This window comes from Pholcus phalangioides, unplaced genomic scaffold (assembly GCF_987345545.1).
Source record: "Pholcus phalangioides strain wild (caught in Gottingen) unplaced genomic scaffold, Ppha-v1.0 ptg000015l_1, whole genome shotgun sequence".
Lineage (NCBI taxonomy): Eukaryota > Metazoa > Arthropoda > Arachnida > Araneae > Pholcidae > Pholcus > Pholcus phalangioides.
In genome coordinates, this window is record NW_028301608.1 from 37,148,844 (window position 1) to 37,165,394 (window position 16,551).

Consider the following 16,551-nt stretch of genomic DNA (forward strand, 5'->3'; position numbering starts at 1 on the left):
AGCATGAATGCGCAAATTTTTAAAATGCCGTATATATAATTCATGGCAGTGGTTCTCAAATTTCTGGGACCACGGCTCCCTTGTCTTTATCATAGATAACCCACGGCTCTCCAGAATACTCCAGTAGATATTCTGCATCTATGAAAGAACCATCTCAAAGCACTGAGAAATGGGACACATCAATATCGCCAGCATAACACGGCGCTCTTCACAAAGGTTAGCGATGCCCCTAAGAGTCGCGGTACACACTTTGAGAACCACTGATTTATTGGGTGAGCTTCCTTCCGATTTTCAGCAGGTGCAAAGTAATGTGGATGACAAAAAAAAAAACTGTTCCATCGAGAAATTACCTTTACAAAATATCTGGGCTTGTCATTGTTAAAATGAAAGGCTTTTAAGAAGACGAGTTATCTCGTCAATGCCTCTGATAGGGTTAATAATAATGTGACATAACTGTTGGAGATATTTTGTTTAGAATGATTTCCGACCCGATCTAGATACATTCTTCTATTTGTTTAGTACTCGTCCCCTTCTATATATATATATATATATATTTTTATCTGGGATAATGGGAAATATGGCGCGGGAGTTTCGAGTTACAATCAATCCGTAAGCATTTTTGCTCTCTCTCTCTCTCTCTCTTTACTTTTCTTTTTTGCTTTTCTTAAGAACACATTTCTTATTTTCTTTACATTTTTTCCCCTATACATAATTTTTTTTTTAAACAAAAAAAAACTTCTCCAAATAAATTTTTTTATACCATTATTATTTTTTTTCAACACATTTCCTAGTCATTTTTCTCCCCTTAGAAAAGGCAATACGATTTCGAATTACTATTTAATAAGAAAATGAATAAGAAGGAGCATCATCATCATCATTCAACAGATTTATTTGTTCCAAAATAATTTTTTTCTCCGAAATAATGTTTTTCCCCTCATTGATAAGTTTAATAAGGGTTACTGAATACACACACACATATATATATTTTGATTAACAGAAAAAAACAGGTTAAATTTTTTTAATTTGCAATCCAGAAATGATAATAATAAGCTGATTTTTTTAAGTATTAAATGAATTTACTTTGATTAAATTCACGATTTTTATTTAGTAGTTTGAGAAATATTGCAATAATGACACAGTGATTAATATTTTTTTGATTAAATTATCAGTCATGTTCTTACATGGATGATGATTTTATGTTTAATTATTAATTATTCACTTTGCATTATAATTCAAAAAAAAAAAAACTTGTTCTCAAGACAAATATAAGAATTTTTTGCCATATAAGAAAAAGCAAAAAAAAAGTGTAAATTTGTTTTTAAAATGTTTTCTCCGTTTCTTTGAATGAAAACCAGGCTCTTTTCGTTTTACGTAAAGATAATAATTAATTAATGCTCGGTAGTGTCGGAGCGTGTTTATACCGAGGGGATTTTGATTGGCCTATGTTACTACGGTTCTCCACATAAGTATAGCCCTATACGAACTTTATTTTTTCGTATTCCAACAGCACATAAAAAGAAAACTAACGTGAAAATTTCAGCGAGAAAAAAGTTTTCATTGAATTATAAATAGAAAATTTGTAAATACAGGGTGGTTATAAATAAATTGACACTACTCAGACGTGTGTACCACCCATTCCGATGAAACTTGGAATATAGGATATATGGGCTATGGAGAAAAGAACTATTTAGTAAAAAAATAGTTTAATTTCTGACTATCAAGTGAAATAGTAGCCAAATAACGTGTATACAAAGTTTCAATGAAATACGTCCACTACAGTCCAGTTTAATTTAATCATCAAACCATTTTCATCAAAAATGAATTTTCGTTATTTCGGAAACAATTTTTGTCATCGAATATGAATATTCATCGGAAGGTATTTCTCTCAATAGTATGAAATCATTTGGGGCCGTTCAAGTATTACGTAAGCAAATTTTTAGCCATTTTCAACCCCCCTCGTGTCAGCAAAAGTCAGCAAAACTCTGACGCCCTCCCTCCCCCGTCAGCAAAATTTCGTCATCAGCTCTGCCCCCTCTGAATCCTAACGCATATTGGTGGGATCAGAGACGTACACGGGGGGTACGACGATAAAAAACTTATTTTTTTAATGCAAAAAATATATTTTTTATTGAAATTTCCGAAGAAAATACCTTTATATGTTATTTTAATCAATTTCTGTTAATTTCAATGTTATTTGCAGGGGGTCATTCAAGTATTACTTCAGCGAGGGCGCGCGGGGGGGGGGAGGGAATTCTAAAATTATTTCATTCAATGATTTTGAGATAATTTCTCATTAGTTCTGTAAAGAATCGATAAATTGTCATACCACACAAGATTTCCACTATTAGCGCAAGTATAAAAAAAACCTCTGTAAAGGGACCACATGCCCAATTTTTAATAGGCCGGATTTTTTTTTTCTCACACGTTCATTATATTTTGTATACATTGTGTATTTAGACAATTCTCAAATCTCTCCCATTTCAACATGCCAGTTTCTTCTTCTTTCTTGCCCACAAGTCTTTTGCACATTTCTTTCGAAATCCCAGGCTGCGGTCTCCGGCCCTTATGTGCCACTGGGCGCACGTGCAATTTTTCTCCCTAGTCTGGTTCAGCTGTCCATTTCAGTGAAATGTCATGTACGTTGCATCGTGTTGATAGCTTTCTTCATGGGGAGAACGACGCAAGTGATTCGATACTTGCGAGCAGGGGGAGTCACCACTATAAATCTTTGCCAACTTTTCCGATACAACTAAACACTTTTCCGACACACAACTTTGCTAACTTTTCCACCTCTTTTGAGGTAACGGAAGTAAGGTGCTTTGCATCAGTCCGGGGTTGTGAGCGGTTCTATCTATCTCACACGTTCACCTCTATAAAGGCACCGCCAACGTTAACTTAACCCTTTGAGCGGCGCAGCAGAAATCACTAATCCTCTTCAAAAAGGCATACGCTTAAATTATGACCGCTGACATAGGCTTGATTTTAATGAAGTAGGCTTTCTTCTGATTTGCAGAAGGTGTATAGGAAAATGTGTGTCATTGAGAAATGAACTTTACAAAATATCTGGGCTTGGCAACGCTAAAATAAGAAGCTTTTTAGGAGGCGAGATATCTCGTCAATGACAGCTAATGGGTTAATTATTTCTTATGCATTCATGTCGAAACGTAATTTCTACTCCCCCCCCCCCCCTCCCATTTATAAAACGTGGATGCCATCCAGATTTTTTGAGTACCCATATTCAGTTCTAATAAAAATAAGCCTCAACGTACTGAATAACATCGATGTTCAACATGCTTCTGAGAAATTACCATTCTTATTCAGAGGGTCAGGTAAAAAGTACTACTATGTGTACTACTACTCATTCTAATTTTTTTCTTTTCATTCTGGAGACTTGTATTCTCTTGGAGATGGGGGGTTTCTCTCAAGGCATCCATCCATCTATCTCTCCTCCTCATATGTGTGCTGCTGCTTCTTACCAGAGGTTGGTTCCGTTTTCCTGTGCTCCCGACTGTGCTTTTTCCCAAATAGCGAGTACTTCGTACCTTACATTATATACTGAGGATGATGGAGGAGGAGGAGGAGGAGTGTGCTCAGGGTAGGGAGCCGAGTTCGTTCTCGGATTTCATCGGGACGGTCCTCGGGTTTCGAGTTACCCGGGAGCTTCGCCGTCGTCCTCTTTTTTTATATTACTATTATTATTATTTTTCTATTCCCACCCTTGTGTGGAAGGAGCGACGACGACGATGAGTAAAGCAGTATGTTGTGTGTATGGGATGGATGGATGATGGTTCGATCCAAGCCCATTGCTTTTACCCTCCTCTCAGTCACCCTGCCGCAAACATTTCGTTTTCCCCATAGAAACAGAGTGAAAAACTGCTGCCGCTCTTTTGAGAACGGCTGGAATCGAACCGCGTGTATGTTAAAATGGCGGCGGACGAGGACCCCGCCGAGGCACAGTGTGATGAGACGCCGGGACTTTTTTGCTTTGGTTGGTAAAGTGAAAAAAAGGGGCGGCTGGCTGGGATTGTTTGGAAGGGTCCATGGTGTCTCGGGGATGAAGCACAAATGGAAGCATTGTCATCGTCGCACCCTCTAGTCTAGAAAAGAAAATGGTACCTACAATGCTTTGTATAGATGGAGACATAGAAAATATAAAAGAAAAAAAAAAGTGGATCCTTGTAAACAGAAGCATTCTTTGTTATGTGGTAACCTCTTTTGACACCCAAACACACACAGAGGCTAGTCTTGGTTCAATGTCTTTTTTGTTATTTGGGGAACAAAAGAAACGAAGATGGCTCCGTCTTTGAAGTACTTACTATATACCCGTCCTTTTACTTGAGCTGTGGTTAAATTGAGTCTTTTCCTCGAGTCGGAGGAGTATTTCGTGGCGTAACGCACCGCAATGTGTCTGAAGAAGTGTGTATGGCTGGCTCTATACAGTAGCTGACTGGAACGATACTAACCGAGGCGGCTCTTCTTCTAGACTAGTTCTGAAGCTATCCGAGGATGATGTCACTCTCCGCTATCCATACGGACTCTTTTAACAGCTGGCTAATAATGCGAAGATGTATTTAGGAAAGAGAGAAAATTCAATTGTGCTCTTGCGGGAAATCGTGTGCACACTAGTCTTAAGGAGAAATTGAGATATTCGTTGCCTTTGTAGTATAGTGGCTAGTGCAGTGTTTCCTCAACCGCCGAGCCGCAACCCAGTATCGGGCTCTGATATTAGTCGAACCGGGCAGTGAATGATTCATTGTTTAATTTTTCCTCATTAGTACTGTGTATGACCCCCCCCCCCCACAAAAATGAAATCAACCGGACTGTGAGCTTGACAAGTTTCAAAACCACCGGTCTACTGCACTCACCCGGCAAGTGAGAGGACTTGGGTTCGATTCCCCGTAATGGCAGTTGGATTTTATCTCTTTCTTAAATTCATCTTCGCATCAGCTGTTAAATACCTTCGTATAGATCTGAAGTTTCCAATGTTTTAGTGAAAGCCTAATCTCCTTAATGATTGTGAGAGCCAGGACCGGAACTAGGATTTTTGTCGCCCCCACAACATTAAAATTCGATAATTTTATTACGATTTTTTTGTTCCCATATAAAGTGGAACTAGAGGGGGTAGTTCCGGCACTGGTGAGGGCTGTTCTGGAATCATGCTTTTGAACTCCAGTTTGAAATCTATGGACTGTAGATGAATTGTGAAGCTTTTAAATGCAAAGATGTCAGACCTGTAATATGAAATATTGACCGTATATTGGTCATTCATTTCCCTTTAAATTCACTGGCTTGCGAAGCTTGAGCATGTATTTGTTTTCAATAGTAATTTTGTGCAGTGTAAATGAATGGAACTTCCTACCGAAAGCGAGTATGTAATTTAAGTTTTAAGGGGGTAAGGGGTCCTTGATCCTAGACTGACCCTGACTATGGTTTTCGCTGAACCCTCGTACTAGAATTTTTCGCAGGCGTCCCATAAACAATAATAACATTCATATTGTGCTCCCAGGGCTAGTGCCCTGCCTGCCTCCACATTGAAGAGGACATGGATCATGGTACCTTCTATAAAGAATTCGGTCGTTGAATATGCAGATCAAAAGTAAACAAGTTAAGACACTTATATTTCATCAAATGACATTGAATTTCGTACGCCAGTGATAGGCGTAAAGTTGTAGAAATTATTGAGGTTGGGAGGAAGGGACTTGAGCCCCCCCCCCCTTTCTAATTTCAATAGGTTTTGTAGAGATGAGATGTCAAATATTGTGGGCTTTGGCCAATGGACACAATACAAGTTTAAAATTAATATTGGAATGGATGCTTTGTGTACTGATCGTATTCAATAAGAGCTGTTCGATGGTACAAAATTTGTCTATTCCTATTTGATGCTCATTCTAGGCAATGACCATTTTCTAGTGAATGTGGGTTCTAAAAAAAAATCCAGAGAGCAGCGGTTTCCAACATGGTGATCGTAGCACTCACCACCCCTTTCTTTTGTTTCCGAGGGCGTTCTGGATCCCGAATCTGGTCATTCTCGCCAGGAAAGAACTTTGGAGGGGAGCACAAAAATTTTCTTCCCGAGAAATTTTGAGTTGCCACCCTTCAAAAAGCATTTGAATTTACAGAAATTGGTTAAAATGACATATAAATATGCAAAAAATAGCATATCAATTCTTTTTTGGCTTAGGGGGCCCCTATGCCTGTCCCCCTTGTGTATGCCTCTGATTCGTGCCCACCACCTTGGTCAAAATGTTACATGCCCACCAATGTGCGCAAGAAGGTTGGGAACCACAGTGATAGAGCATTCCACATGTGCTCTATAAGATTTCACCCAAGAGCACGAGCGGCTGCCTAACTTTTTCAGTAACTCCTCTACGATCAAATGTAGTCTACAATGCACAAACATAAACTTGGGTACGATGGCATTTTAGTGACTTGACATATTGAGAAAGACTTTCCACATTTATACAACGCGTCTAAAGTAGCGTTTCTCAACCTTTCTGAATATACTAGTAATACATATGTACAATTGAATAATTCTCATTTCGTTAGAATTAAATTTTCAAGTGTTTCTGTGGACCACCTATACCATTTTCACGTGCCACCTCTGGTACGTGGACCATAGGTTGAGAAACATTGATTTAAAGGCGTTGTACAGGTATATATCGAGTATGAATATTTACCGAACAAAACTTCAGGTATTTCTCCCTTCAGTAAAACTAATCGTTCATCAGAGTCTGCTCGTAATTTTTGTACCGATCCCCCTTCGATACCCTTCAATTTCCAGTACTCGAGGGACACATCATAAACAAATAGCGTAGTACCTTTCAATTATATGTCCTCGCATTCCAGGGTAAGTAGGGTTCCTACCACGAGTGGGTGAGACACGAGAGCAGTTTGTGTGCCGACGGGAACAGGATTTCCAGGATTTTCACTCTCCCTTTAATTTGATGGCGGAGGGGGCAGGAAAAACAGGAGTGTTTGCGACCCTGAAAGAATTGACAAAGCATACGAAAAATCCAGAGCAAACGGAGGTCTTTATTGCGCATATACCCTCCTCCCACCCTCTTTTTTAAAATCTGAAACCCTCCTCCGTCCTCTCCATCAAATACCAATGTGTTTCGATGTGTGTATTAATCGCTTACCAGGATATAACCTCATCCTGTCCTCGACTTCATTGAAGTGGGGTGGGGTACTTAACTTGGTACTGCTGATTGCTACTGATTTAATGAATGCCACGTGCACACCAAACGGTAAAGGGGGGTAACTCCCGGTCCCATCAGTTGATTGGCATACATTGGAAAGGGTGAGGGTATTGATTGGTTTTGATCTTGGAATTGAATATGGCATCCATCTGAAAGAATATTTATTCTCACATATATCTATTTATCATTCACGTGATTACCTTCTATGGATAATTTTATTGTCCCTACGTATTTTTACCAGGGAAAGACCCTCGAATTGCCTAAATTCGAGATCTTGGATGGATCGATTAAGTAAGGTCTTAAGGTTCAATTCGCGACTTTTCGTGGTTTAGCCCGTTATTAATTGAACACTTCTAGTAAACTGATGACGAACGTGGATGACATTCAACTCTCACTGGCCAGTGTAGAAGATTATGGTCAAAAACCTTCTACAATAAGTCTTCAATTTAGGAGGCCTTCTGAAGCCAGTTTTCAATGTGAAGCCTTCTAAGCAAGATTTCTGGAGCCAGTCTTCAATGTGAAGCCTTCTAAGCAAGATTTCTGGAGCCAGTCTTCAATATAATCAAGATGCCTTCCAAAGCCTTTTCAGCAAGGCTTCTTCACAGCACTGAAAAATCAGATACAACCTTAGATACGCACTTAGAATGTAGGTTATTGTAAGGCACTTACAACAATACTTTGTGCATTACTTACAGCACAACTCACCAGGTAGTAAATGCCCATGACGATCGAATTGAGTTGTGCTCGGTTTGAAAGAAAAGCTGCTTTAAAAGCCAGTTTTCAACTTACACAAGACTTCTAAAGCCAGTCTGCAATGAAAGCAAGATTTCTAGTGAAGTATTGTTTTTCAGCTAGAATTCTTCTGAAGCCTTCTCTGCAAGACGTCTTCTGCAGCCAATTTCATTTGAAGCTAGTCAATACAAACAAGACTTCTTGAGGCTAGTTTTCAATCTAAGCAATACTTCTTCTGAAGCCTTCTGTGCAAGACGTTTACTGAAGCCAATATCATTGGCTTCTAAATCAAGTCTTCCAAAGTAAATGTTGCTTGCAAGAGCGGGTTTAATTTTGAGTCGCGAGCAATATAATCTCGTAAGAGACTTTCTCAACATTATGATGCAACTGAGGCCCATGAGCCTTACCTGGTAGGCCTCATGCGTTAAGACGGCACTGTTTAAATGGTGACATGAGAAAAAGAGCACCCATACGGCAACTCTGACATACACTTAACTCATAGTTTCTCAAACTTTTCACATTTCATCGCTCCTTTTTTTTCAGAAATTTTTTTCTTATTGCCCCCCCCCTCCACCCCTAATTCAAGTGAACATCCATAAGATCCTATATGTTAAATCCGTAGCTTCTATCGTGCCCCTGGACCATTCCATCGCCCACCAGGGGGCGATATTGCCCTCTTTGGGAAACCCTGACTCAACGCTATCTCAATGGGAATTCTCGATCGCAGCTCGAATAGAGATGGTTAATCAGACGTGTATCTAGATCAAGATCTCGAGAGCACGCAATCGATCCACCATCGATCTCTTTCGGCCTTCAGATGGAAAATAGATGGAGTGATGTACTATTTTAGGGTTAGAATAACCCTAAGAGCATCAAACAGAGGAAAATGGAAAATTCTAAAAACACCTACATCCTGCAAGATATGAAATGGTTGATGATAAGTATTGCCATCTGATAATTTTAGAAATTTTTAATAATTCCCCCCCCGCCCCCCAAGAATCATACTTCAATCTAGTTGTTATTTTCTGTGGGTTATCAATTTTTAAAACTTCATTTATAATATAAAATTTAGTTTTTTCCCCTCGAAATATTCGAACTCTCATAATTATCTTGCAACAATGGCTGTGGTATGTGCGTACTTTCCTCAACGAATTGATCTCACAGCAAGGAAAAGGGTGCCCCCCACGATTAAAATTCCCATGTCGTCTTCTATAAACTAACGCTATCATTTAAAGAGGTTTAAGGCATCGCTAATCGCAACGAAAATAATAGAAAAAAGGATCCACGGCAAGAAGAAATAAGACTTTGTTTCTATATTTACCTGAAATCTTTTCATCTGTATTTTCGTGAGAGAGAGCTTCTTATGTGTACGTCCCATCCCGGCTTCTGGGCTTTTCTTCGCTGTGATGATCATGATACGCTCGCTACCTTAAAGGCTTCTTTCTCTCTGTTGTGTGTGTTTAGAATAGAATCTTTTCTTTTCAAACGAGTCGAAGGCGAATAAAGACGTATACCTTGGATTTTGCCCTCCGCGGGCTCGGAAAGACTGTTTGGGAATCGTTTAGCGGCACCCGAGAAATAAATGAACGAGCTGTTGCTCTCATAAAGGGATGTTTTGTTCGCCCCACGGACGTGGATGCTTCTGTCTTGTCATTTATTGCGCGAACAAGTCGATTCGATCCGATGCACTCGCTTCATTATACTCCACCAGCCGAGCGTTCTAGCAAGGTGTTGGCGTATATATCCGAGTATCGTATTTAAGAGCGAATCGTGTTGACGGAATGCGAACCCGTAACATTTAATTTAGTCGACGTATTAGTCGAGTTGTTCTCAGACGTTTGACATCCATGGATCTTTTAGTGATCGCAAACATGAAGGCGCTAAATTAGCTCGTACGATAGAAAATCGGGTAAAAAAAAACTAATTCATATTTGGGGGGGGGGGGGGGTTAAATTCAGAGTGATGGCGACTAATCTTCGATGGTGTTCGACTAAGTCGATTAATCTTCATTTTTTGAGAGAACGTTTCGCTAGAATTTTTTTCATGGAGTACCACATTAAAAATTTTGTGATTCCACAATCCAGTGGCGAACTATTGGAGCTGAGACTAAGTTAATTTTTTCTTCCAATAGTTCAGCCCTTTTAGATTGCATTTCTGGACTTGAGTCAGAATTGTTGAAAATGATTTCTTTCACTCTGACTTTAATCCCCTCATTTGTACAAATAACTATTTATATATTTTGCCGTTAGCTGAGGAAATCACCCATTGATTGCGTTTCGCTGCTTTGAATAACATGGGTTAGGTGTACGGGACGTATTTCTTTTTTTTTAATCTGGTTTATATCATTGTTAAATTTTAGATGGCTCAAGGAAACTTCACATACATTTTGAAATCTATCTGGTTCATCTGTGAGCATTCGGTTCCTAAGATTCCCGATTCGAATTTTAAGAAGCAGGAACTAAACCAATATTTCTAAAACGCGCAAAAACATTGATAAAATATTCATATTTTATGGAGCCCTTGGAAAAATCTTCTTGTTTTAAAGAATTCTTGAAATAATTACTGGGTTCTATTGGACGCTCGAAACATCACGAATGCGCTGGGCAATATTTATTGTTGAAAATATTTATTGTTTATTAATATATGAAGAATGTACTATTTTAATCATTTTGTGTATTCTGCGTTGGTGACTCGATGACGAGTCCGGCTGGAATGGAAGATAATAGCAAACATAAAAATTACAAGTAATATCCATCAGGTCCGCAACTAGATGCTTTGCCACCCGGGGCAAGCGTGTATTTTGACACCCCCTTGATATGTTGAAGGAGAGGTTTCAGAATGAAATTCGCACCCCCTCGAGTCTAGCGCCCGGGGCACGAGACCCGCCTGCTCCTCCCAGTTGCGGCCCTGATATCCATATTCCTCTACGGTCAACCAAAATTTTCTCATGGGACACGTAGGCTGCTGACGGTAATCTAGGACAGACAGTTAAGTTCACCGAAACACTTGATAGATACCAGACTTTTTCACAGAACAAAAAAAAAATTCTCTGATAATGCCGGGACCTAGAAAAGCTTTTATGGAACAACCATTCGAAAACTTATGGTCTACAGAACCTTTGAAATAAATCTACGATATTACTACGGTGGATACTACTACGATATTACTACGGTGGATATTACTACAATATTACTACGATATTACTACGGTGGATATTACTACAATATTACTACGATATTACTACGGTGGATACTACTATGATATTACTACGGTGGATACTACTATGATATTACTACGGTGGATACTACTACGATATTACTACGGTGGATACTACTACGATATTACTACTACGATGGATACTACTACGATATTACTACGGTGGATACTACTACGATATTACTACGGTGGATACTACTACGATATTACTACTACGATGGATATTACTACGATATTACTACTACGATGGATACTACTACGATATTACTACGGTGTATACTACTACTGTACAAGGTACGATACGGAATATCACCAGTCGTGGGAAAAAAAAAAGTATTTTTTCGAGCCCTCAAGTTGCCGAGATTATAATCTTGGCTTCCATTCACGCTGAAATATCTCTCATCTTATTTTAAACACCCTCCATTCTCTCTCATCTATTATATTTTATTTTTGTATTTATAATTCCTTCTATTTATTTATACACATACCATACGCACGTAGTTTAGTGTACGTAGTATACGTGAGGAGGTGCTGCAAAGAGAGAAAAGATTGTGATGAAGATGCAGTTGAGAGAGAGAAGAAGCAAGTCTCAAGAAAAATGCCATTTCTTTTAATAATAATAATAATAATAATATTTCTTTTTCTTTCCTCATTGCCAAGAAGTGAGGAAAGCAATTTACCGCCAAAGAAAAACGGTTTATTTTAGTTGTATAGCACTTAACTCAAGAGTTTTTTTTCTTCTCTTCTCTCTCGTTTGGGTTTAAAGTCTCGAAACGTGTGACAAATGTGAAAAATGTCTCAGTTGCGCCGACATGTCGGTATGTTGTGTTGTTCGGCGAATCATCATTTGTTTTAAACGTCACTGCTTATTTTTTTTTTTATTTAGACCCTTTAGTCTCATGTATTCAGATTACTTTTTTGTTTTAAATGCGAATACTAGATTTATCTTGTGTATATATGTAAAGTGTTAGTTGTAGAATTTTTATTTCGTGTTTAGTTTAATTTATATGTTTATCTATAGGAAACAAGCTTTTGTATAAGGTAATGTTCTGATTCAGTTCTTAGTGTCTCTTTTTCTTGTTTTATTTCATATATTATTTCCGGTATGTAATGTTTTTGTGTATTTATTTTTTTTTTATTTTCAGGATGCGCCGCATTCGGTGAATCTAGGTCTGAGGATGGAAGAAATGATATTCAATTTGGCGGATACGCATTTTTTTTTCAATGACTTGGAAGTGAGTGTAAATTACGATTTTTAATTTTATAAAACGGCAATAGTGGGAAAATTATTCGGGAAGAAAATATTGATTTGTTTCAGGTTCGAGCTCATGATTTTATATGCAATGGCAAAATTTCTAGGCAATGTGTGTGAGAAATTAACCTCTTGAACATATTTTGGTATTTGATTATTAGTGTGATGCGCATATTTTTGACTTTTCCGTCTCGGAACCACACTATTTTAGCTTTTGTTATCATGTGCTTTTCTGTTGAACATTCCAGATACATTTTTTAGAATGCTCCAAATGAGATTTGAATCAAATTTCCATGTCAATCAATTATATCAAATACTGTATATATAAGTTGTTTGCAAAATTTCCTAATTTTTTTGCACAATTTTAAAATATGGTGTAGAAGCAAACTGTATGTAAAGGTACCTTCAAAATTTTGCAAGACTTACACAATCGTACGTTTTATGACTTTTATGAACTTCAATGAATTCGTCATCTCAAGGAGCTGGAGTCCTAGTACAAACTCCATTAAAAATAACTCCAAACATTTATTATGTCGAGTTTATGGGGTTCAGGTAAGTAACCGAAAACAACCTTTACTTCCTGAAGACAATACTGTCTTGATGTGAGGGGCAATAAGGACTGCGCTCTTGATCTCCTAAAAACTTATTCATTCCAAATTTTTTAATTTTTTTTTCATTTTCGACTTTAACATTTAATTTTGTTATTGGCAATTCAATTTAGTGTTCTGTCACCTACAGGCATTTTTATTACAGAGGTAACCCTGCACTAAATTCGTGATTCAATTCAAAAAATATATATACATTATCTTAATACTTTTATTACTTAATGGTTTGATTTTCAGTGTCTGATGCATTTTATTTCTTGCTAAGGAATGTGATCAGGTCCATATCGATGATGTTGCCTCTGATGATAATGGACAAGATTTAAGGTATGGAATAGTAATTCTCTTGGAAAACTATTCATCCTAACTTCTGATGTATATTATTTTTGAGACAGATTATTAGTTGCTCGGATCGTTTATCGATTTAATTATCAGCTACTCAGACGTAGGCAGGACCATTAGTTAAACATTTTGAAACCCTCTACAATATTCAAAATTAAGACTCATATTTTTGACAACAAGTGTATGCAGTGTGTGAGGTTAAGTCCATAGACACCCTTTATATTTTGAACGGTTGGTTATAGAAGCATATTTTTTTTTTCAATTAGAAAAAGTATCCAAATAACATGTCCATCTCAGATACGTCATTTATTTCCCTAGACACCGTATACGTGTGTGTATCGAGATACAGAATTGAATGTTTTACACGGTTTCCCTGTCCTCTAAATTCAAATTAGAAAGATGTTGCCTTCTCTTCTGATCCCAACAAAAAACATTCCACGTTTCTAAGCGTAATATTCACTGAGATATTGGAATTCGAAAAACGGAGGAAATTTTTTGGAAAAAAAAAACAGCTCCAAATGTGTGTGTCTGGGTGTGTAAGCGCGTGCGCACGGATAAACCGTTTTCATCCTCATCCAATGCCGCTTTTCCCCCAAATTTCCTCCGTTTTTTGAATTCGAATATCTCAGTGAATATTGCACTTAGAACGTGGATTTTTTTTGCTGGGATCAGAAGAAACAGGGCCAAAACGCTCTAATTGGAAGTTAGACAGGGAACTCTGTATAAAAAAATTTTATTCTGTATCTCGATACATATACGGTCTCTAGGGAAATAAATGACATCTGAGATGGACATGCTACTTGGGTATTCTTTCTAATTGAAAAAGTATGGTTCTATAACCAACCGTTCAAAAGATGAAGGGTGTCTAAGGATTTGACTTCACATCCTGTATAAATATGATAAAATTTTAAGTGAGCGCTTTGTTAAACTGTTAGTGAAAATGAAGTATGTAGTCAAAGTGTTTTCGTCTCCTTTTACGGTACTTATCATTCTATGGCTCACTGCAGCTGCACTTGCCCAAGCCAGTGCCGTCTTAACGCATGGGCCCACCCTGGCACTGCCCGGAGACCTCAGAAAAATGAGTAGTTGAATTTTTCCAGAATTTGCCATGTAGGGTCTCAGAAAAATCACTTGACCCGGGGGCAAATACGCCGTGACCAAAACCCGAGCTTGACCGAGACCCATTTTTTTGTGAGTGAACTTAAAAATTTGTACAAATTTTGTTATTAGAAATTGCAAGGACATGTAGAAAAAGTACTTAAAAGCCCAAATATATAACTTTGAAGAGTTATGTGTTTGACAGGTTTTCTCTTAAGCCAAGCATTTTAATCTTATAGATGAGTTTCTCCTGAAGATATGTTAGGTGTTAGGATTTGTATTGCGCCCGACCGAGGTTAATTAAAACATCAAAGATAGTACATGTATCTCAAATACACGAGTAGTACCTTGATCTTCATTTCTAAGAAATGTATATAAACTCCCGCCATCTAGTGCATCATTTTCTAAACACTAACTTTGATTCAGCAATTCGTAATACAGAATTGCATTGTTGCGTGTGAAAAACTTGTAACACTCAACGAATTTCAATTTTTATATTTTGTGTTTCAGTAATTACAATTTCCAAGCGGATGGTTTCCACGCGGCAGCCACAAACGCTAGTCTGTGTCTAGCGACTGGTGTCCGAGGAGGTGTAGACTGGATGAGAAAACTAGCTTTCCGGTACAGAAGGATCAAGGAAATCTATAACCAGTACAGGAACAATGTCGGAGGTAATTAATATTCTAATTTAAAAGAGAGTTGGTTCACGATTTCGTGAACCAACTGGTTGATATTAGATCTGACGCCATCTATATTTGTATGATAGTGATTGATTATCTTTAATACCACACATGACTGGTTTGATATCAGAGAGGGCAACAATATAATTATGAAAAACTGAAATATGTTGTTCTAATATAGTTTATTTTATTTATTTACTATAATAACTACATTGATATAATTTACATGTTCACGTTTATTACAGGTTTGCTCGGTCCCGTGAAGAGAGAGCAATGGCTTCAGCTACGGTCAGAAATCGAGACTTTAACGGACAGCTGGTTGACGTTAGCTTTGAAGTGTCTGTCAATCATCCATTCCAGGTTTGTTTCGTTTTTTATATGATCACACTTATATGACTCCCACATACCACGGAGTGGGGGGCGCAAAAGATTGGAACAGATTAGGAAAGGACAAGACGGTCTGATGTTCCCGGGCGATGGAGCAGGAAACGCGCTGGGTACAATCTTTTTCCCGTTCCAAATTACGCCAAATGAATGCTAGGGCGCAGGGCGACAGAGTAAGATTTTGTTTCTACTTTCGTGCCTGAACTGGAATATGTGGCGGGGCTCCAGGCTCAAATTTTTGGTTCCTCCATAGAAGGGGTGTCAAACTCAATCGGACCGTGAACCATTTGCTTCAAAATTATCTCTCAAGTGGGCCACCAAAAATGTAATATCTAAAAAATCGACTAGTGAATAATGGTGAAAATTTGTTCAATAGTAATTTAAATTAATTATAGACATTTTAAGAACTCTTCAGTTGCAGTCGAAGGGAAGTGGAGGAAGAAGGAAGAATTATAAATAAGCCCACAAAATTAATTCTACTTAGCCCTACTTAGTCTACCAACAGGGCCGTAGAGTACCTTCTCGGGGCCCCGGGGCAGACATTTACTTAGGGGCCGTTAAAAAGGAAAAATTTATGCAAAATAAGTGTGAATTTTTGTGAGCCCCCCCATTTGGCTTGGGGCCCCGGGGAACGCTGAACGATTGATTACCCCAACCTAATTACGACCCTACCTACAACTAAGACTTTTATTGATCAACCTCCTGACACATTGAAAATATTCTTTTCTAAATGGTTTTTGGGAGAAAATCCACCTAAAACAAAGCTTTTCAATGCGTCATGTGCATTTCTGTTGTTAGCTTATCTTTTCCTTGAACTAGGAAATTTAAGTCGTTCAAACGTCCTGGAACATCAATTAAAAATGCTAGGTTATTGCACCCGTGTCTTACCATGAAGAAATGAAACCTTTCAATCTTTCATTTCTAGGAACCGTTTTACCTCGTTTAAGAGTAAAAACAAAAAATTTTTCAGAATTTCACGAAAAGACAACAAACGAATTTTTGTATAATGAGGTAGCACGTAGAATTTTTTCTTCAAGTTTTCACGA

The 16,551-nt window shown here is 38.0% G+C and overlaps 1 protein-coding gene across 4 annotated transcripts in view; it reads left to right on the forward strand.

Moving 5' to 3' along the window:
* eya (eya transcriptional coactivator and phosphatase 2) overlaps nucleotides 1-16,551 on the forward strand; it is a 158,781-nt gene that overhangs the window by 135,285 nt on the left and 6,945 nt on the right. For all 4 annotated transcript variants that reach the window (XM_089243468.1, XM_089243466.1, XM_089243467.1 and 1 more), the window contains 4 exons: nucleotides 12,293-12,382; nucleotides 13,270-13,328; nucleotides 14,952-15,112; nucleotides 15,367-15,481. In XM_089243468.1, the coding sequence (XP_089099594.1) occupies nucleotides 12,293-12,382; nucleotides 13,270-13,328; nucleotides 14,952-15,112; nucleotides 15,367-15,481 (425 nt within the window). The remainder of the gene's footprint in view (nucleotides 1-12,292; nucleotides 12,383-13,269; nucleotides 13,329-14,951; nucleotides 15,113-15,366; nucleotides 15,482-16,551) is intronic.